Source organism: Hemicordylus capensis, chromosome 2, assembly GCF_027244095.1.
Source record: "Hemicordylus capensis ecotype Gifberg chromosome 2, rHemCap1.1.pri, whole genome shotgun sequence".
NCBI lineage: Eukaryota > Metazoa > Chordata > Lepidosauria > Squamata > Cordylidae > Hemicordylus > Hemicordylus capensis.
Window position 1 is genome coordinate 304190042 of NC_069658.1, and position 19067 is coordinate 304209108.

Sequence of the window (19067 nt, forward strand, 5' to 3'; positions counted from 1 at the left end):
AAGCCAAAAAGTAGCTTTTGTTATCAACCTGGATGCCACCATTTTATGTTCGACATGGAATACAGTAAACTGCTGAAGATCAAGAACTTTACTGGAGTATCCCGCTCCCTCCCTGCTTTTTAACCAATGACAGTTCAACCTTATTTAACTGAATAAAATAGGAGTGGCTGAACAATCAGTTTGGCTAAACAAAAGTGATATTTGATCAAGGTTACATTAACATGAAATTCAGTGAGAGGAGGAAGACACACACACACACACAAACTTAGAGCCACTGTTTAGGGATAGCAGATTCATGACAAACATTATAGCATAACAATACAAATGATAATTTGAGATTATTTAGATGAGGGGAAATATGAACTAGTAGGGTCCCATATTTTAAAGAAACAATAGTACTAGACTGTTTCTTCCAATCTGATTTTTAATTAAGACCTTTTGCATACAACAACCCAAAGGATTCTGGAAACCATTTTTTAAAAAAAATCTCCTCAATCTCTACTAGTCTCATATGCATTAGGAATTAGTCTCTGCATTTGTATCTACACCTGTAATAAACTCAATGATCAAGCAATTAAGCACATTTCTGAATCTTCTCAAATAAAAAACAATCTTTCCTTCTCCCATTTGAACAAAAGATAAAGCAGCAATGACTTTAAATTATCAGTGCTTGTATGCTTTACACTTTAAAATGAGCTGCAAGATGGTTAATCCGCAGACATAAATGCAAATTTGAACACACAGTAGTGTCCTTACATGTTAGACAATATCAAACCTTATACAGCCAGGACCTGTAATTGGGACAGAAATGTAGAAGCTGTACAATGGCACTTTCTGCATGTACTCAGTGGCTCCCTATAAAAGCAGAAGGACTAATAGGGACCAAAGTACTCATTTAAATACTCAAAATTCCTTTGTGGCTGCAATCTGTAATCTGTGTATTCTGGGAGGGATCCACTGACTTCTTAGGGCTATTCTGAAGTGTGTGTGTGTGATGCCTAAATACCCATACTATTGTATATGATTACTACAATTAGCAACAACTTTTGCTGCATATTTCTGGGTGTGAGGAATTTTCAGAAGAGATCCTTCTCCACACATTAAAAGAAAGGAAAAGGAAAGTCACAGTTAAGATGCAACAAGTATGGCTTTCTGATTTTGATAGAGAAATTTCATTCAACTAGGAGTTGCTATAGGAAATGAGTACAAATAATCAGAAAAAAGAAATACTATTTCCCCTGCTATGCTCTATATCAATCAACTTGAAAAATGCATTGTGTTGCAGCTTATATAAACTCTGATAAATAATTCACATTGTAAGTTTGGTAAGCAGACAAGCCTTTAAAGTACCCTAATTATATTTTATTGTTACACAATTTATCCCAACCCCACCCAAGACATTACCATTCACAGAATTCACAGAATTCATTAAGAAACTCAATTATTTACATCAAAATACTCAGCAGAACATATCATTAAGAAAAGAGCTGAGAAAACAGCTCACCTCAACTCTAACCTGAATTTGATCACTTGTGCACCTATCTATATACAGTATTATTGCTTGGATCAGATCCCAATGGAAAAGAATGGCTCCACTTGGTTTACAACTGTACAGAAGGATGGCTTTTCACAACTGTACAGAAGGTTTGCTTTTCACAGGGAATAATTTGCTAATCACTTAGGTGAGGTGTAGTCCCAATGATTTCAGGAGAACTCAATCTGTATGTGTGTTACAGTCAGTAAATTGCTTCTTAAGCTTGAAACCCTAAACCAACGTTGCTTGAGTAGGACAACCATTGAACATTTTGCAATAAGTCAGGTCAGATGATACCAGTATTTCAGCGTTACTGACTATTAAGGCAGTACATACATAACAAAAAGAGCCATGGAGGGATACAAAAACTCATCTATAATCAGTTAGTGTAAACATTGTGGAGTTTCACTGACTGTGAGACATTCCTACCATTAAAGATTTGTGTTGCCTTCTTTCTCTGCTGAAATCATAAACTAATGAGCTACATAAACAGCACTTTAGCAAACATCTGGATCATCAGAATCTTTTTGTAACAACTGCATATCATGCAAAGCCATATACACTAAGAGGCAGGAATGTACCTTCGCTCTCAGTCTATGAAGTTTTGCTTCTTACCATGTTCCCTACATACTTTAAAATGAATGTCATTGACATCTACATTCCAATTAGCCGGATATTATGCTAGATCACATAACATAGCTGCATAAACTTAGGAGTGGCCAGTACATTCCATGATATAAGTATTCTAATTTCAGATCATATTCTAGTTTATATATTATATAAATAAGTATATGCTATATGTATGCTATAGGTAAAGCCCAATGGATAGGTAGTGTGCACATTTTCCTGTAATTCAAGTCAGAAAGACTCCAAAAGATCTGTCCCAACTTTTTCCTCTCACAATTACATTTATAACAAAGAAAAACTGGAAATGGGCACATTGGCAAGATAAGGGAAGTTTGTACTCTTCTGACTTTATCTAACTACCATGCACAGTGTCCAGAAAATTGGATGCACAATTAAAGATTTGTGAAGATATTATCAAAAATAGATGGGGTAGTGCCTAAAAGGGGAAAAAAATCAGTAGAGTTCTAGATCTGATGAGTCTTTTACTACTCCCCAAATATCTGGATAATGCAAACTTTATTGGACTTGATCAACAACACACCCCAAAATTGCTCAGTATCCCATAAGTCACTGCACTGACAGGCCTACAAAATTATATATATCAATTATTCTCGTTTCTTCAGGGATTTTGGCACCATCACCAAGTTCTGTACAAGATCCCTGAGAACTGATTAAATTACCAGTATTTCATCACAATTGAAACATCTAGCTTAAGTGAGAAGTTCAAGCCAGTTTCTTATTGTTCTCTGCATTCTGCACCGTAGCTAAAAACTCCAGGAGGAGCTTCGCTGTTTTTCTGGGCCGTTCTACGACTACAGTGTGTCCACAGTTTTCCAGGATGTGTACTTGACAGTCAGGAATGGACTTTGCTAAAATGTCTGCTCCTGAAACATCCAGTACCTAAATGATAGGAAAAAAAAGGATTAAGTATAAGATAAAAGGGTGTTGTCCATGCATATAGCATGTAGTATTCACAGAATTAGGACAAAGGCTGAAGGCCATCTTAAAATAGCCCTTCTCACTGGCTCAGCAGGAAATTATTAAGAGTCAACTGGGATGCAAGAAACATTGAATAAGGCTGAAATTGTAATATAAATAATTCTTTCATTTTAAAATGTAGTTTGGCATACTGAAAGAAACCAGTCTCGCATCATATGAATCCCAGAAAATCATCTGTCATGTCATAAGGAAGGCAGTAAAAAGAGGAAGTCTGCTTGGGGCTCACATTTATCCTTGCCTCTCCCTCTTTTTCCTGCCCCATGCCCACCAGGTAGATCAGTATATTTCTTAAATTCTCAGAATACTGGGATTACCTATCTACAAGATCTGCTTCAGGGGCCTTTCTCTGGGTTCCCTCATGGTTTCAGATGCAACTGGAATGGGGCCTATTCCCTGGTGGCACCAAGGCTTTGGAACTTCCTCTAGGGGAAAGTACAATACCCTGTTTAACACAGATGGATGCTCCCTGCTCACATGATTAAAAGATGCCACAACAGTGTGTCTGGATGTCCAGCGATGTCAGGGCAGGCACACTCTCAGTGTGACCCCATCCTGCTCATGCATTGTGGTCAGTGCACATCTGAACTGGTCCAGTATGGGTTTATCCTTCAATGTACTTCAGCCCACATTTATATGTGTCTGCTGCTCCAGGGTTGCACAGCATTATTAAGTATTTATGACACATGAAGTCTCACACAAATTCACCAACAATACTCAAATCCCTCCCACCAATTCTTTACCCCAGGGTTTCTTAACCTTGGGCCCCCAGATGTTGTTTAACTACAACTCCCATCATCCCCAGACATGGCCTTTGTGGATGAGTATGATGGGAATTGTAGTATCAACAACATCTGGGGGACCAAGGTTAAGAAACCCTGCTTTACCCCATTCCTCCTCTTTACAGCTGTAGCAGCTGAGGGTCACATCTGACAAGCACATGAACACTTATGTCATCCTTTGCTCATGTAGTGCACACAAACAGGGAGGCACAATCCATTACAGTTTCTCAAATTACAGAGAGAGAGAGAGAGAGAGAGAGAGAGAGAGAGAGAGAGAGAGAGAGAGAGCGCGCGCACACTGATATATGTATGGCTGTCAAATGGTAACAACTGATACAATATTTTAATACTTTTTCAATATATGGAATTGTTGCCCATATATGAACTCAGTGTCTGACACAGCCCTTAGTGACCAGCTCCCATTGGCAATAACTATCTCAGCTTACAGGGCTGATTTAGACCACCTTCAGCACGGTTGCAGTTGCCAAGAGCAACTAGGAATCTAAAGAAAATAGACCAAGCAGAGGCTGGGAATAGGGCTAGAAATAGGACAGAGGCTATAGGAGGCCCTATATACAGTGCCTAACCCATCTACTGGATATCACATCCCTGGGTCTAAAAACATTCCCAAAGAAGCTCTTCCAATTCAGCCTCACTTTTATCCAGTTTTACCTATATTTTGCCCTGCTCCTATCACATGTAATTATTTTCTCCTACTCATTGCTAATTTCTTCACACACCCCTTGTTTCCTTCCCAGTTGCTTCCCCCCCCCCCAACCTTTTCTTTTCTCTTAGCTCTGCTACCAAGTCATAGCATCTCTCCTCTTAGTTGTTATGGCAACACCTCTCTCACTAACTACAGATCTGGGACTAATGGTACCTTCTCTCAAAACACAAATGGAACTCTGGGTGAATTGGTATTCACCATGGCTCTGTCTTTCCTTTCCTCTCACATAACACCAAATCAACCTGATCAGTCAGTTTTGTTACAACTCAGAATTTCTGATCCACAGATAGGGCTCCTCCATCAAAAAGGCCGATTCATTCATTTCAGTGGAGTCAGCAGATTTACATACATATTCCTATGTGAACACAAATCTGCTGTCAACATTGAAATGAACAGGAGTAAGGGCAGCCCTGAAGTACATATGCAGGAGCTTGTTATGTGCACTCAGAGCTCTGATGGAGCTCTAAAGTAAAGACATCCTATTTTCTGCTATTTTTTCCATAGTCACCCATAGCATCTAATCCAAGCCAACATGGACTATGGCAGAATAGGATACTTTTGTTCTTCTTTATTACACAGAATTAAAAACAACAACAACAGTAGCACCTATTGGATAGTTTAGCAAAAAGAAACTTGCATTTGGTGAAGTGGGCTCTGTCCACAAAAACTCAATGCAATCCACAATAGATTTGTTAGCCTTCAAGGTGATGTACACACATATCTTCCATTTGCACAGAGGAGAAATAAAAATGAAGAGCAAATTGGCTGATGTACCTGATCTTGCTTTCCCCAGATGATCTGTGTTGTGGCTTTGATCTTGCTCATGTTCTCATAGAGAGAGTTCCTTGATTTTTCATCTACAATCTCTAAAAATACTTTCCACACAAGAAAAAGATGGGGGAAAATTTAGCTGAACATGATCTCTAAGTATTGCAAACCAATTTTTTAATCCCCCACTCATCTTTTTCTTTTCAAAAAGGAAAGGAACCACTTGTGTCAATGAAGTAACAAAAACAAGAAAAAAGAGCATTGGTCACACACTGTGAAGGCTTCTTCTAGCTGCTGTTGTGGAAGACATTTTGTGTGGGTTATCATCCCAAACTTGCTCCAGGGAGGCAGGACTATGTAAATAAGCTACCAAGCCTATAAAAGCCTCGGGAGGATAGCCCCTCCCAGTTTAGGTAGTCAAGCTAAGCTTCTAGAAAGGAAGAGGTACAATACAGTTATCAGCATAGAAAAAATAAACAGGTGCCAGTAGCCTGGATGTCCTGGGTGGGTTGAGATGTCTTCCACAACAGCAGCTAGAAGAAGCCTTCATGGTGAGTGACCAATGCTCCTTTCTCAGCTGCTGTGGAAAGACATCTCGTGTGGGACATGCCACAGCTGATAGACCCTGGGAGGGAGACATCCCGGCTACTGGGGAGGAAGAACATGCTGGAGAACATGCCTGCCAAATGCAGCCTGAGAAGAGTGCAGCAAGTCAATGTTTTGTGAAGGTCGATGGAGAGGACCAAGTCGCTGCTTGGAATATTTCTTCCAAAGGTGCGTTGGTAGAAAAAGCCGCTGTTGTAGCTGCTGCTCTGGAGGAATGCGCTGTGATCTTCAATGGCATAGGTAAGTGTTGGACTTCATAAGCCAATGCAATGCAGGCTTTAACCCAGCTAAAGTGGGCTAAAGTGGCGGCTGATACTTGATGACCCATGGTGGAAGGCAAGAATGACACAAATAGAGAGTCTGTGGCTCTAGTCTAAAGGCTTCAGTTATGGTTAGATAGGTTTTCAAACAGCACCTGACACCCAACTTATGCCAGTCTTTTTCCTTTGGATGTGTCAGTTTGGGACAGAATGAAGGTAAGATCAGGTTTTGTGACCTGTGGAAAATAGAGGAGACCTTTGGGAGCACTGAGGGATCTGGAATCAGAGCAATGGAGTCTGCAAAAAAAAAAAAATAGAACTTGGGGTGAGATGAAAAGAGACTTGAATTCTGAAATCCTTCTGGCTGAAGTAATCGCCACGAGAAAAGCCAGTTTCATGGATAAAATGCATAGGGGGGTTGAACGTACAGGCTCAAACGGAGGAGCGTGAAGCACCTGCAGCACCTTGTGAAGGTCCATGGTGGGTACCTGTGGACCATTGGCGGAGACACTAACGTAGCCCCTCTCAGAAATCTTTTCAGGTGGAGGTGAGGCTTTTCCCCTTGAATGATGCCAGGAGATGACTTAGCGCAGCTGCATGGCGGTTGATTGTGTTCGCACTGAGACCCTTATTCAAGCCCTCCTGTAAGAAGGCCAGAAGTTCAGGCAAGGAACATGTTTCTGGAGATTGCTTTTGTCTGCCACACCAGTGCAGGAAAACTCTCCATGTAGATTGGTATATTTGATTTGTTGACCATCGTCTAGAAGCCAAAAGAGTGTCCAGGACACTTTGTTCATATCCCTGGCGACTGAGGATGTTGCGCTCAGTCGCCAAGTGGCAAGCTTGAACCAGCTGGGATTGTGGTGCGGAATTGGACCCTGGCTGAGAAGATCGTCCACATCCGGAAGGAAGAAGGGACTGTCCACTGCGAGATGAAGAATCTCGGTAAACCACGGACGTCGAGGCCAGTATGGTGCGACCAAGAGGACCTGTGCTCATAACAGACGAATGCGCCACAACAACCTGCTCAGGAGTGGAACCGGAGGAAATGCATATAACAGCCCTGGAGGCCATGGAGCTGACATGGCGTCCACTGCTTCTGCCTGGTGATACATGAATCAAGTGAAGAAGCGTGGTAGTTGTTTGTTGAGACTGGATGCAAAGAGATCTACAATCGGGCAACCCAGCTTCCTGGTGATTTGCCTGAATACTCTGGGACTGAGCTTCCACTCTGCTGGATGTAGTTCCTGATTACTCAACCAATCTGCTTGTACATTGAGCGATCCGCTGACATGGTGAGCTATTATTGATGCCAGATGGATCTCGGCCCACTGTAGCAAGAGCGTCGCCTCCTGGTGGAGTGCTTGAGACCTGGTTCCCCCGTCTGTTGACATGCGCCTTGGTTGTCATATTGTCTGTACGGATTAGAAGGTCCTTTCCCCATATCAGAGGCTTGAAGGCCAACAGAGCCAAGCAAATGACCCTCAGTTCGAGCCAATTCATGCTGTGTTTTTTCTCTTCCAAGGTGCAAGTGCCCTGAGCTGAATTTGAAAGGCAGTGAGCCCCCCAGCCGTGAAGGCTGGCATCTGTTGTTAGGATGATTCTGGGTGGATCTAGAAACAGTCTCCCTCTGTTCAAGTTGTGAGGAGTCAGCCACCACCCCAGAGAATCCTGCACGTGACATGGCAGAGAGACCCTCCTGGGACTCTTGCTTGCGATGACTTCCTGGAAGGGCAGTAGGAACCATTGTAAGGGGCGAAGACGGAAACACACTCAGGGAACAGCCTCTAGACTCGCCACCATCAGTCCCAATAGTTGGGCAAGGGTCCTGACTGGAATCCTTCGAAGCAATAGCACGTCTTGTATTCGGCCAATGAGCTTCTGTTTGCAACCTCTGGAAGAAAAACTTTGTCCTGTATTGTGTCGATGACAACCCCCACATGCTGCAGCCGAGTAACTGGAGATAGGTGACTTTTGGCTTCGTTCACTGTGAAGCCATAAGAGACCAGGGCATCCAAGGTGATGTCCATGTCCCTTTTTGGTGTCTCTTTTGACTGAATGAGCAGATCGTCCAAATAAAAGAACAGTCTGACCTTTTGCAATCGAATGTGAGCTACCAGGGGGACCATTATTTTCGTGAAAAACCTTGGCACTGATGAAAGGTCGAAGGGCATTGCTGCATACTGGTAATAGTGCCCCTGGTAGCAGAAACAAAGCAGATGTCTGGATAGCTGATGAACTGGCACATGGAGGTAGGCCCTGTCAAGTCGACTGACAAGAGATCCCCATGATGTAATTTCTCTGCAATAGAACGCAGGGTTTCCATGCAAAACTTTCTTTTCCGTACCCATCAGTTGAGGTATTTAAGATCTAGTACTGCCCTAAAAATACCGTCTTTTTTGGGCACGGTAAATAAAATGTAGTAGATCCCGCAATGATGTTGATCCTGAGGAACTGGTTCTATGGCAGAGATGTCCAGAAGGTGCCTGATGGCCTGCTGCATGGCTGAGTGTTTCAGATGGGACCAAGGAGTGGGCTTAAACCTGTCCCTGGGCCGGGATGTTAATTCGCTTTCGCAGTCATGCAGCACTGTCTCCAGGAGCCACTGGTCTGACACGGAGCCCTCCCAAGCATGAAAGAATTGAGAGAGGCACCCTCCTACTCCCGACAAGTCACGAGGTTTAACGGAGCTTGGTTTGTTGTCCAAACTGTTGCTGCTTGGAGGTGGTGGCGGGTCTGATTGTCTCTGTCCCTATCGTTGTTTTGAAAGTAGGGACGAAAGGACCAAAAGGGCTGACTGGTTCTTTTGTACGGCCACTTGTCCTCTTTCTTTGTGGCTGAAGGCAGGACCTTTTTCTTGTCCTTCGTCTCAATTAGGATGTCCTTAAGGACTTCATCCCCAAAAGGCTCGCCATAAAGAGTATCACAGATAGATTGGACCTAGACACCGTGTCCACCTGCCAATGCTTTAGCCAAAGCATCTGTCTGGCCACCACATTATTTGCTGTTGCCTGGGCACCAAAATGCACGGAGCCCAGTGTTGCATCCACTATGAACACTTGAGCTTTTTGTAATTTCAGAGCAATCTGTCTCAGAGCAAGGCTGGCTCTGGTGGAGGAGATTGCACCAGTTTGTCAGTCCAAAGCAGAGATGCTCCTGAGACTACAGAAGCAGCAATAGAAACTCGTACCGAGAACGATATGCACTCATTGTTCTTTTTAAGATGAAACTCAAGCTTCTTTTCTGTTGGGTCCTTAAGAACCGACTCCCCGTCCAGGGGAAGGACCACCCCTCACGTAAGGGCTGCAACATGAGCATAGACCGGGGGGGCGTGTCTGAAAAAGATTGGCTGCCATGGCAACAAAAGCATAGTGCTTGTTAGCCAAAGACGTAGTCTTTTTCTAGATCACGGGAGCCTGCCATTCTTGTTTCAATACCTCAGAGAAAGTCTCAGGTAAAGGGAATAATAGCTCTGGGTTAGATGTAGTTGGAAACACCAGAGATTCCCTGGTTGGAGCTGTATTGCTCTGTAAACCTTCAACCGTTAGACCTAAAGTATGCAAGACTTTAACAAAAAGATTAGAAGAGTCTTCAGACGGGAACAACCTGCATGAATAAGATGAGGGTTCTGCTCTGCTCCCATCTGACTATTCCCCGTCCTCCCTATCTGGATCCGTGGGATCATGCCCCAGTCCCAAAGGATCCCCTCCTCCCCCAGAGGGACTCTGTGGGGTCTGTGGTTGCATGGGGTCCACAGGTGTGTTTGGTCGAGGATCAGGAGAAGCATAATCTAAGTCCTTGGAAGAATAGACAGGGGAAGGCTGTTTAGGTTTCCTCCTGCGCTCTTTTTCTTTGTTGGCTTTATCCTTGTGTGTATGTTTACGTTTATGACTCTTTTTTCTCCTTTTAGGTGAGGAAGAGGAAGAGCCAGACCCTGAAGAGTCTGAGGCCAAGGAAGGAGACGAGCGGGGGTGTTCCCTGTGCCTGCGGCGCTTTCTGAACAAACGCTGGCTTTCCAAAGTGGTAGATATCATAGAAGTAAACCACTGATGCCACTCAGCGGATATTTCACCCACGGGTGGAGGGTGTAGAACAACTGGGTCCCTGGGTGGTTCTGGGGGTTCCGCCCCTCCCGGGGAGCCTGGCCCACTTTGACCCTGACTCACCGAGATCAATGTTGGTTGACTGAGGAACTCGACCTGTTGAAAAGGCACCTGAGCTTGTGGTGGAGGTGGTGGTTGCTGGAGTGGGTCCGCTACAAGGGCCCCCCGCCTGGGCTAATTCGAATTGGTTGTTGGGCAATATCCTCCTCTTCCACCCCAGATGACTCAGAGGCCTCAGAGGAAGTTGCTGAGCCCAGCTCCCAATCCACAGTTGTTTTCCCTGCCCTCACAGAACTGAGCAGCGCCATACCAAGAGCCTGGGCTTGCCGCTTGGGGTTAACTGAAGGAGAGACTGGAGGTTTGTGCTTCCGCACGCTTTTTTCAGCCCCGTCAGAGGTCCGTAGAGCCCTGCCCGTTGTCTCTCTCAGCTGCACCCAACGAAGGCACAGAGGCCCAGGGCGGGCCACTTTCCACAGTCAGATGCCTGCACGCAGCGGTGCAGGGACTTTCTGCTTTTACTGCCGAAGCTGCCTTTTTAGTCTTGGACATAATGCCCTGTAATACACCTGCCCTTCTAGGCTCCATTAGGCAGGCAGGGAAAGCAGGTAAACAAAAGCGGGAGGAGAAAGACACAGAGAGGATTAGCAGCAAGTGAATGAGAGGATAGGGCACCAAGAATGAGAAGTGGAAAAGATCGAGGGTTGTTTTTTGTTTTGTTTTTTTTAAAGATAAAGAAGAAAAAATGGAGGCTTGAGGAAAGGAATGGAATTACAAGATGAGGAGAGGGGGGAAAGTCAGAAAAGGCTTGTTCTCTGACAACTCTGGAACTCAAGCAGGACAAACTAAACTGGGAGGGGCTATCCTCCCGAGGCTTTTATAGGTTTGGTAGCTTATTTACATAGTCCTGCCTCTCTGGAGCGAGCTCGGGATGATAACCCACACAAAATGTCTTCCCACAGCAGCTGAGAAAGAATTTCCATAACACAAGTAATTGAAGGAAAACCTGCCAGGCTAGAGGAGTGCATGCAAGACTCTTTTGGAGAGTGCCCTTTTTTCTGAAGCCAGAACTAGAACAGGTCCCCCTGCCCCCCGCCCCCATTATAATGTAGAAGCAAACTCACCAGCATTATGACATCATCATGTCATACCTTTCCCTGCCAACTCCACATTACTAGCTGTCACTGGGGAAACAATATGGATACGTCTGTCTAAACCTTATTGGGGAAAGGAAGAAGAGGATTCGACATGGGGCTGTCATTTGTTGGCAGCAGGCCTATCTTGAGCTTCACATCTAGAGCTTCCCTGAAAATGGGCACCACCTTGGCTTCTACTGGACAGATTATTTCACATTTCTCAGTAACATGGTCTGCTCTCCAAGCAAAAGATAGGAACAAGCCATGATGGTGACAGAGTTAGACTGCTCCTGGGCTTAGAATCCTACATGTCTCCAATTGCAACCTTACAGAACCAAAGCAAAGCTATTGGATACTAGTCAAATGAAACCCCATATCCATAGTCAAGGGGAAAACACTGGGTTGCCATCACTTTCATAGATTGCATATAGGTTTCCCAGAGGCACATGTTAGACTCACTGTAGGAAAAAAGAATGCTCAACTATATAGAAGTTTTATCCGATATAGTAAGTTCTTTATTCTTATGGTGGCATACACAAACTCCTGAGAATCTCCTCCCCCGCCCACCTTTCAAAGTATTTTGCCTGTGTGTGGTTTCAAAACTGGGCATTAATGCTGCTGTCATACTGACCCTTGAACTTGTGGGGGGAAATGGAGTTTGCAAGCATCTAAAACACTTTGTAGACATGGCCTTCAGAGAATGGAAGTGCTGAGACACACATTCCAATTCCCAAAGTTAAGAACCATCTGGAAGTGCCCTCAATCAGGACCTGGGAGGGAAGAATACAAAGCACTTACATTTTCGGTAAAAGTCATTATGTGGGATGCGAACATCAACGAGGCCCTGAAGAATCTACAAACACAGAAGTGTGTATTAGGAGGACAGAACAGCCACATCTGACCCATCAGACCCATCTGGCACTCTCACTCACAGGAGATTGCACAAGAAATGCAAGATTGCACAAGAAATGCTCCAAGCTTTCTAGGCACACCATGAAGTCCACACTGACAATCAGACTTCTGAACATGTTGATGTCCAGTTCATACCCTACACAGAGCAATTAAGGCCAAGGGTGGATTAACCTTTTTGCCACCTATAGGTTGCTGCTGCTGTGCGGTGGCAGCAGTACTGCGCAGATGGGGGGGGGGCGAGAGGAAAGTTCCCCTCTTTTACTTCAATGCTTTTTAAAAGCCGCAGCCAGAAATGGGCTGCAGTCTATAGCAGAGCCTCAGCCCAAGTGCATTCACTTGGGAGGAGGTGGGAGGAGCTGAGCTTGCTGCAATCAGGGATGGGCTTTTAGGAAGTTAAAAGGGGGGGCTCTCTCCCCTCCTCGCCCCCCCTCCCTACAGTCAGCCACCGCCACCAAGCCCCATCTTGCCGGGATGGGTTTCTCTCTCTCTTCCAAAATATCCCTTGCATTTGGCACAATATTTTATTGATTGATTGATTTGATTTGTATACCGCCCTTCCAAAATGGCTTAGGGCGGTTTACAATTAAAACAAACCACTAAAACAATAAAGAGCTAAAACAAATTAAAAACAATATAACAATTAACAATTTAATAACATTTTAAAACAACAATTAAACAATGACAGTGATCAAAAGCCCCAAAATTGGGTTAGAAGACTAAAACCAATTTAAAAACCCTGGAAAGCCAGGCCAAACAAATACGTTAAGGACTCTCCTGAAGGCTAGTAGAGAAATCAAATTGTGGATTTCCGCAGGAAGCGCATTCCACAGCTCCGGAGCAGCTATAGAGAAGGCCTGCCTCTGAGTCGCCACCAGATATGCTGGTAGTAACTGGAGACGAACCTCCTCAGATGACCTTAATGTGCAGTGGGGATCACGCAGAAGAAGGCGCTCTCTAAGGTAACTCGGGCCTAAGCCATTCAGGGCTTTAAAGGTAATAAACAGCACTTTGTATTTTGCCCGGAAACATATCGGCAGCCAGTGCAATTGTTTCAAAATAGGCGTAATATGGTCTCTCCAGGTTACCCCGGGTTACCTCAGACAATACACTGCTTCCTGTACAAACAACGCACACAGCTGCTATATAATGCTCAGAACATAACTTGGGGGGAGACTGAAGAGAAGGAAATAGTGGAAGAATTTTAAGCCAGCTCTCACAAGTATTACAGGCTGATCAAGATCGTGGCTGATTTCCATATCCAGCTGGTTACAGAACTGAAAAAGAGACAACATTCTTTCCAGACAGGTTGGTGGGATTTGGGGTAGGGTTGTTTGTTTTTGGAGAGGAGAGCTGGTCTTGAGGTAGCAAGCATGACTTGTCCCCTTAGCTAAGCAGGGTCCGCCCTGGTTGCATTTGAATGGGAGATTACATGTGGGCACTGTAAGATATTCCCCACAGGGGATGGAGCTGCTCTGGGAAGAGGAGAAGGTTTCAAGTTCCCTCCCTGGCTTTTCCAAGATAGGGCTGAGAGAGATTCCTGCCTGCAACCTTGAAGAAGCCGCTGCCGGTCTGTGAAGACAATACTGAGCTAGATAGACCAATGGTCTAACTCAGTATATGGCAGTTTCCTATGTTCCTATTTACCATGTTCTTATGGATTCTGAGATAAGCCATTATGGTGAAAAGGCTCAGAAACCAGAAAGATGAATAGTAGGTGATGTGCATGATATTCCTAAGTCTTACAATCTGTAACCCTTGGCTCATGCCTGAGGAGCAGTTTCATGTTTTTCAAGGGGGGTGGGGGTGGGGGCAAGGGAAAAGGAGAAAGGTTGGCAGTATGCATGATTTTGTTGAAGTTGCATTGTTTTAAACTGTGTCCCACATCACCTTATGCAAATGAAAGGCAGGATATATATATTTAAATAAATACATAAATGTGAAAGCTCTCCATTATCTTAACCCTTCTTTTACCAAAAGACAACTTCCTGTCAATTTGGGAAACTTGTGAGGCATATTCCAATGGCAATGGAGAAGCCACACAGGCATTTAGTTAAAGAGATGTAATTCATGTGCTATCAACCAGTTATGGATATCCGCCACATACATTTGTCTTATGGTAATAATGTTTGCTCAGGTAGCAGCAAGCTACACTTCCTGATGTGGATTTGCTGTTGAACAAGATTCCCCAATTAAAGACATCCCTGCAACTCGTACTTCTTACCTGCTGGGGCACTTTGAAGCGAACGTAAGAGCAGAGCTTTAACATGTCTGCCATTTCCTCAGGGGTGGACGGAATTAACGGAATCCTGTCAATGCTCTGAGACTCCTTCAGTTCCCGCAGTTGCTTAACAAATTTGCTTTCGGTGACATTCGGCAGCCCTGCAGTGAAAGGACAAGAACACTTGCATGCATGCTAAGATCCAAAAGGAAGAGTTGTTAGACAGCCTTGACAAGGGCAGCATTGTCTGCATGCCTTTGCACAAAGTGCACCAACAGTCTTGCCAGAGAAACATATGATCCCGCCTCCCCGGCCCGCCGCCCTTATCTAAGCTACAGCAGAAAAGAGCAGTGCCAGAACTGGAGCCAATACTACTTCCAAGTATGCACTTTACAATTTTCAATTTGAACATAGCAACTGCATGTTCATTTTGACCCTCCTTCCTCTAATGTCTAGGACAACTCATCCAGATTTTGACATCACAAAGTTGCGATTTCCCCAAGCATTACAGGCTGCTATGGGGGCAGGGGAAGAACTGAGAAACATATAATCCCTCAACATCAGGATAGTTGTCCTAGATATTGAGGGAGAAAGGAATTAAACTCATTGTTGCCATTTTCAGCAGCAACATATTTCATACAATGTGTAGTTTTACTCTTAATAACTTAGATGAATGTCTGAACCAAGGGCAAAGGGGAGTAGCAACAGTCCTAGAAGCCCCAGTCATTTGGAGGCTGCTTCCTCTCAGTGTTGCCATGACAACACAGAACCTAATTCCAACATTTAATCCACTGGGCCCTGGATACACATTCTACTTCTTCCAAAGGAGTCAGAGTTCCTTATGTTACTCACCTGCAGGGCATACAAGACTTAAGCTGCAGATCTCTGTTGGGTACGCGGCAGCATAAACACCGGCAACATTTCCACCCATTGAAGTCCCGACTAGATGAAAAGGCTTTCTATTCAGATTGATGCTTTCGACAAACTGAAAAACAAAAAGGGCAAATATACATTAGTAGACCAAAGACAGCGATTTCCATAAAGCTGGAAGCAATTACAGATGTTAAATGAAAAAGCAAGAAATGAGTCATGAGATTCTGTGCCACAGGGTGTATTTGGAGACAAGGCCAGAGCAGGTTAGGTTATCCTTAGAGTTTTATATGGCTTCTTGTTGTTGTTGTTGTTGTTGTTGTTATCTACTACTACTACTGTATTAAGAAAGAATTACAGTTGATTAAAACGATATAAGGGCGATGAAATACACATTTCAAAGCTTTTTTCAATGACCTTCTTTAATGTGCGATTGAAAGTTAAAAGTTTAAACACATTCAAAAGTTTTAAAACTTAAAAACTAAACCACAGATGTAGCAAAATAGCAAACGTTTCAATGTAAGACATCCTCGGTGCAAAGACAAGATCTTTGCATCCTCGGTGCAAAGGCGGCTAAGTCTTGTATTTAAATACAACTCCACACCATGATTCAGCTAAAGAACAGAAGGCAATCAACCCCTTTAAAGGCTGACAGTTCCACAAGTCACTAGTAATCCTAGTTATATCCCTCTTACAATACAAATATCTTTGTGTATGTTTGTATGAGAGTGAGAGAGTATATGTATGTATATAGAGAGATATAGATATAGACACACACACACACACACTTAACTGTCAATATATTAAAACACAGCAAAAAATGGGGTGGGGGGATGACCTTAACTCCTTTATTAGAATTCCACCATGCTCTTAATCCTTCAACACTATGACAATGCAATGTGCCTTATCTGCTTTAAAATCCTGCCCTTCTTTACAGCAGTGTATCTTTCTTTGGAAAACCCAGTTACGGAGTGCAATGTTTTCCCCAGGAAGCCTAATTCCTACAATAACATGACCTCACACAATTCAGTGCAAATTTTCACTTTACCTTTTGCACATGAAATAAAATTGCTTCCAGATTATTTCACACACAAAAAGCAGAGCATTCTAACACATGCTTTGGCAGAGGTAGTGGGCAAAGCAGCATACGTGCTTTGGGGATATGCATTAATTTCCCTCCCAAAGCTCTGGTACATTAAAGCACACCCAGTTGGTACAAGTCAGATGGCACCTCTACATAGTCTGCAGTGACTACTCTTCCTCAGTGATGTATATCACAACTATCTGCAACAATCATAGGATCAGCATTGGTGGGACAATCTACACACAAGGTCATACAAAATTCTAAGCAATAGCGCATTCTTTTATGTCATTAGTACAGGTAAAGGAGTAGGCTACATAGGGAACAGCACTCACCATATACTCAGAGATAAGGATGTGCACGAAACAGATTTTGCATTTTGTTGAGCATGTAACGAAACACAGATGGCCTAAATGAATTGTCAAAAATAGCAGCTCAGCCAGCTGTTACAACGAAACAACTAGAAACATTGAATGTTTCAGCCATAGGGAACAATGGGGAAATTCGGAACACCCTATGGATTCTTTTGGGGAAAGGTTAAAATTGTGTTTCAAATCGCTCGCTTGCCCATTCCTTTTGTGGGCTGGGTGGTAGGTAGCATCCATCATGCCCTACCACCCAACCCACTTTGGTGTCCCTAGGAGCTACCCTTGGGGAACAATGGGGTGTTTAGAGTTTCCCCATTGTTTCCTATGGCTGGAACAAGCTGCACTCACAGAGTGCACTGCACACAAGTTTTGCATTGCAATTTACAGTGCATTTTGCAACCGTACCTTGAAACACACTGCAGAAGCACACATTAAAAGGGACTCTGTCCCTCCCAACACAGAACACACATTTCAAACATGGTCCACAAATGGCCAAAAAAGAATCACTGACCCAGAATCCACTACCAGCCCTGCAGTAACATTGGCATAAGCTGCTCTCCCCCACACAATTATAACTCCTTAAGTTCCTACCATTGCAACAGCTGCCACAGCAGCACCCTTACTTAGCAGCAAGCTTAGCCATAGGCTCAACTAGAGCAACGTCAGCCACATTTTGACTGAGTACACCTTGCAAAGCAGATTGCAGAGCAGACCAGAGCAGTGAGTGAAGCACAAGTTAGTCTCAAGGCCAGACATGTAGCTCATCAGAGATATCACCAAAAAATATCACACACACACACACACACACAGCGCTGCCACTGTCCGTTTCTTGCCACAGCACTATCACAAACAAAAACAAACCTCAACTCAAGGAAGGAAGGCACATAAATGCTGCCTCTGTCAATCTGAGATCCAGCAAAACCAGATAGTTTTAGCAGCAATACCACCGAATTATACCTAGTGCTGAGAAAAGCACGAACTCAAACCTTCCTTGATTCCTTCCTTCTCTCCTTATGTATCCTCTTCAAGAGAGACACATTATAAAGGCTTTCTCTGCCTCCCAGTCCCTTTCAATACATTTTGAAATTCCCCTGCTAACTTGGCAAAGAGGCACCTTTTAACATGGTGATTCTCTTTATTTAGCAGGGGGAGAGTAACTGGCCCTATTCACCCCCCCAGCACAGTACCTCCAGTGACTGTTGCTGGTCTCTATCTTATATTTCTTTTTAGATTGCAAGCCCTTTGGGGACAGGGATCCATCTTATTTGTTTGTTATTTCTCTGTGTAAACTGCCCTGAGCCATTTTTGGAAGGGCAGTAGAGAAATCGAATGAATGAATGAATGAATGAATGAATGAATTAAATTCCCCCCTTTTGTGTAATTGAATTACATTCTTATACCACTGTGCAGTACTTCAGGGGTGCAATACAAGAGGGAAAGAATGAATAATTGGCAGTGCTATATTGACACTGCTTATGTCCCCCACCCAAGAACTGGTGCCCTAGGTGACAGCTTGGGTCTGTATAATGGACAGCCTGGCCCTGCCTGTCACAGTGATCCTGGAGAGGATCTTCTCATACAGCTGGCAAGATGCTGAAATTCTACCAAGCCCTCCTCTCCACAACAGCAATTTATCAGTTACCAAGGTCCACCAGGAATAAAATAACGAACACAGGTATCATACAGAACTCAAGGAGGGCAAAGTTGCTTCTATATCACTGACTAAAAGTATATTATCTGCACAAAGCACAGATCAAAGGAGGGGGAGATTTTGCCCCGCGCCCCAGAGCTTGGAACTGTGACCTTTAATATTGACATTCATCTTACTGACAGGAAAACTAAACTCATTTTATAAACTAACACGTAAAGTATAATAAAATAAGTCTCTCATAAGAGGAAAAGCTTGTGAGCCAAGGGTTTGAAGACTATATTTTGATTCTGGGACACTGACTCTTAACTGTTCTGTGTATTTTAATCCACTTATGTTTATGGAAATGCTTACAGCAGAAGCAGTGTTCTGACAAATGAGTCACACATTAGGAGCTGAGCCATTGACAGAAAAGAGGGATACATTTTTGCAGT

At 43.7% G+C, this 19067-nt stretch overlaps 1 protein-coding gene across 3 annotated transcripts in view; it reads right to left on the minus strand.

The window, feature by feature from the left end:
• Positions 1-406: 406 nt before the first annotated feature.
• ABHD6 (abhydrolase domain containing 6, acylglycerol lipase) overlaps positions 407-19067 on the minus strand; it is a 45076-nt gene continuing 26415 nt past the window's right edge. For all 3 annotated transcript variants that reach the window (XM_053296631.1, XM_053296632.1, XM_053296630.1), the window contains exons 5-9: positions 15519-15651; positions 14670-14827; positions 12335-12389; positions 5441-5541; positions 407-3061 (exon numbers count right to left, since the gene is read on the minus strand). In XM_053296631.1, the coding sequence (XP_053152606.1) occupies positions 2885-3061; positions 5441-5541; positions 12335-12389; positions 14670-14827; positions 15519-15651 (624 nt within the window). In that variant the 3' untranslated portion in view covers positions 407-2884. The remainder of the gene's footprint in view (positions 3062-5440; positions 5542-12334; positions 12390-14669; positions 14828-15518; positions 15652-19067) is intronic.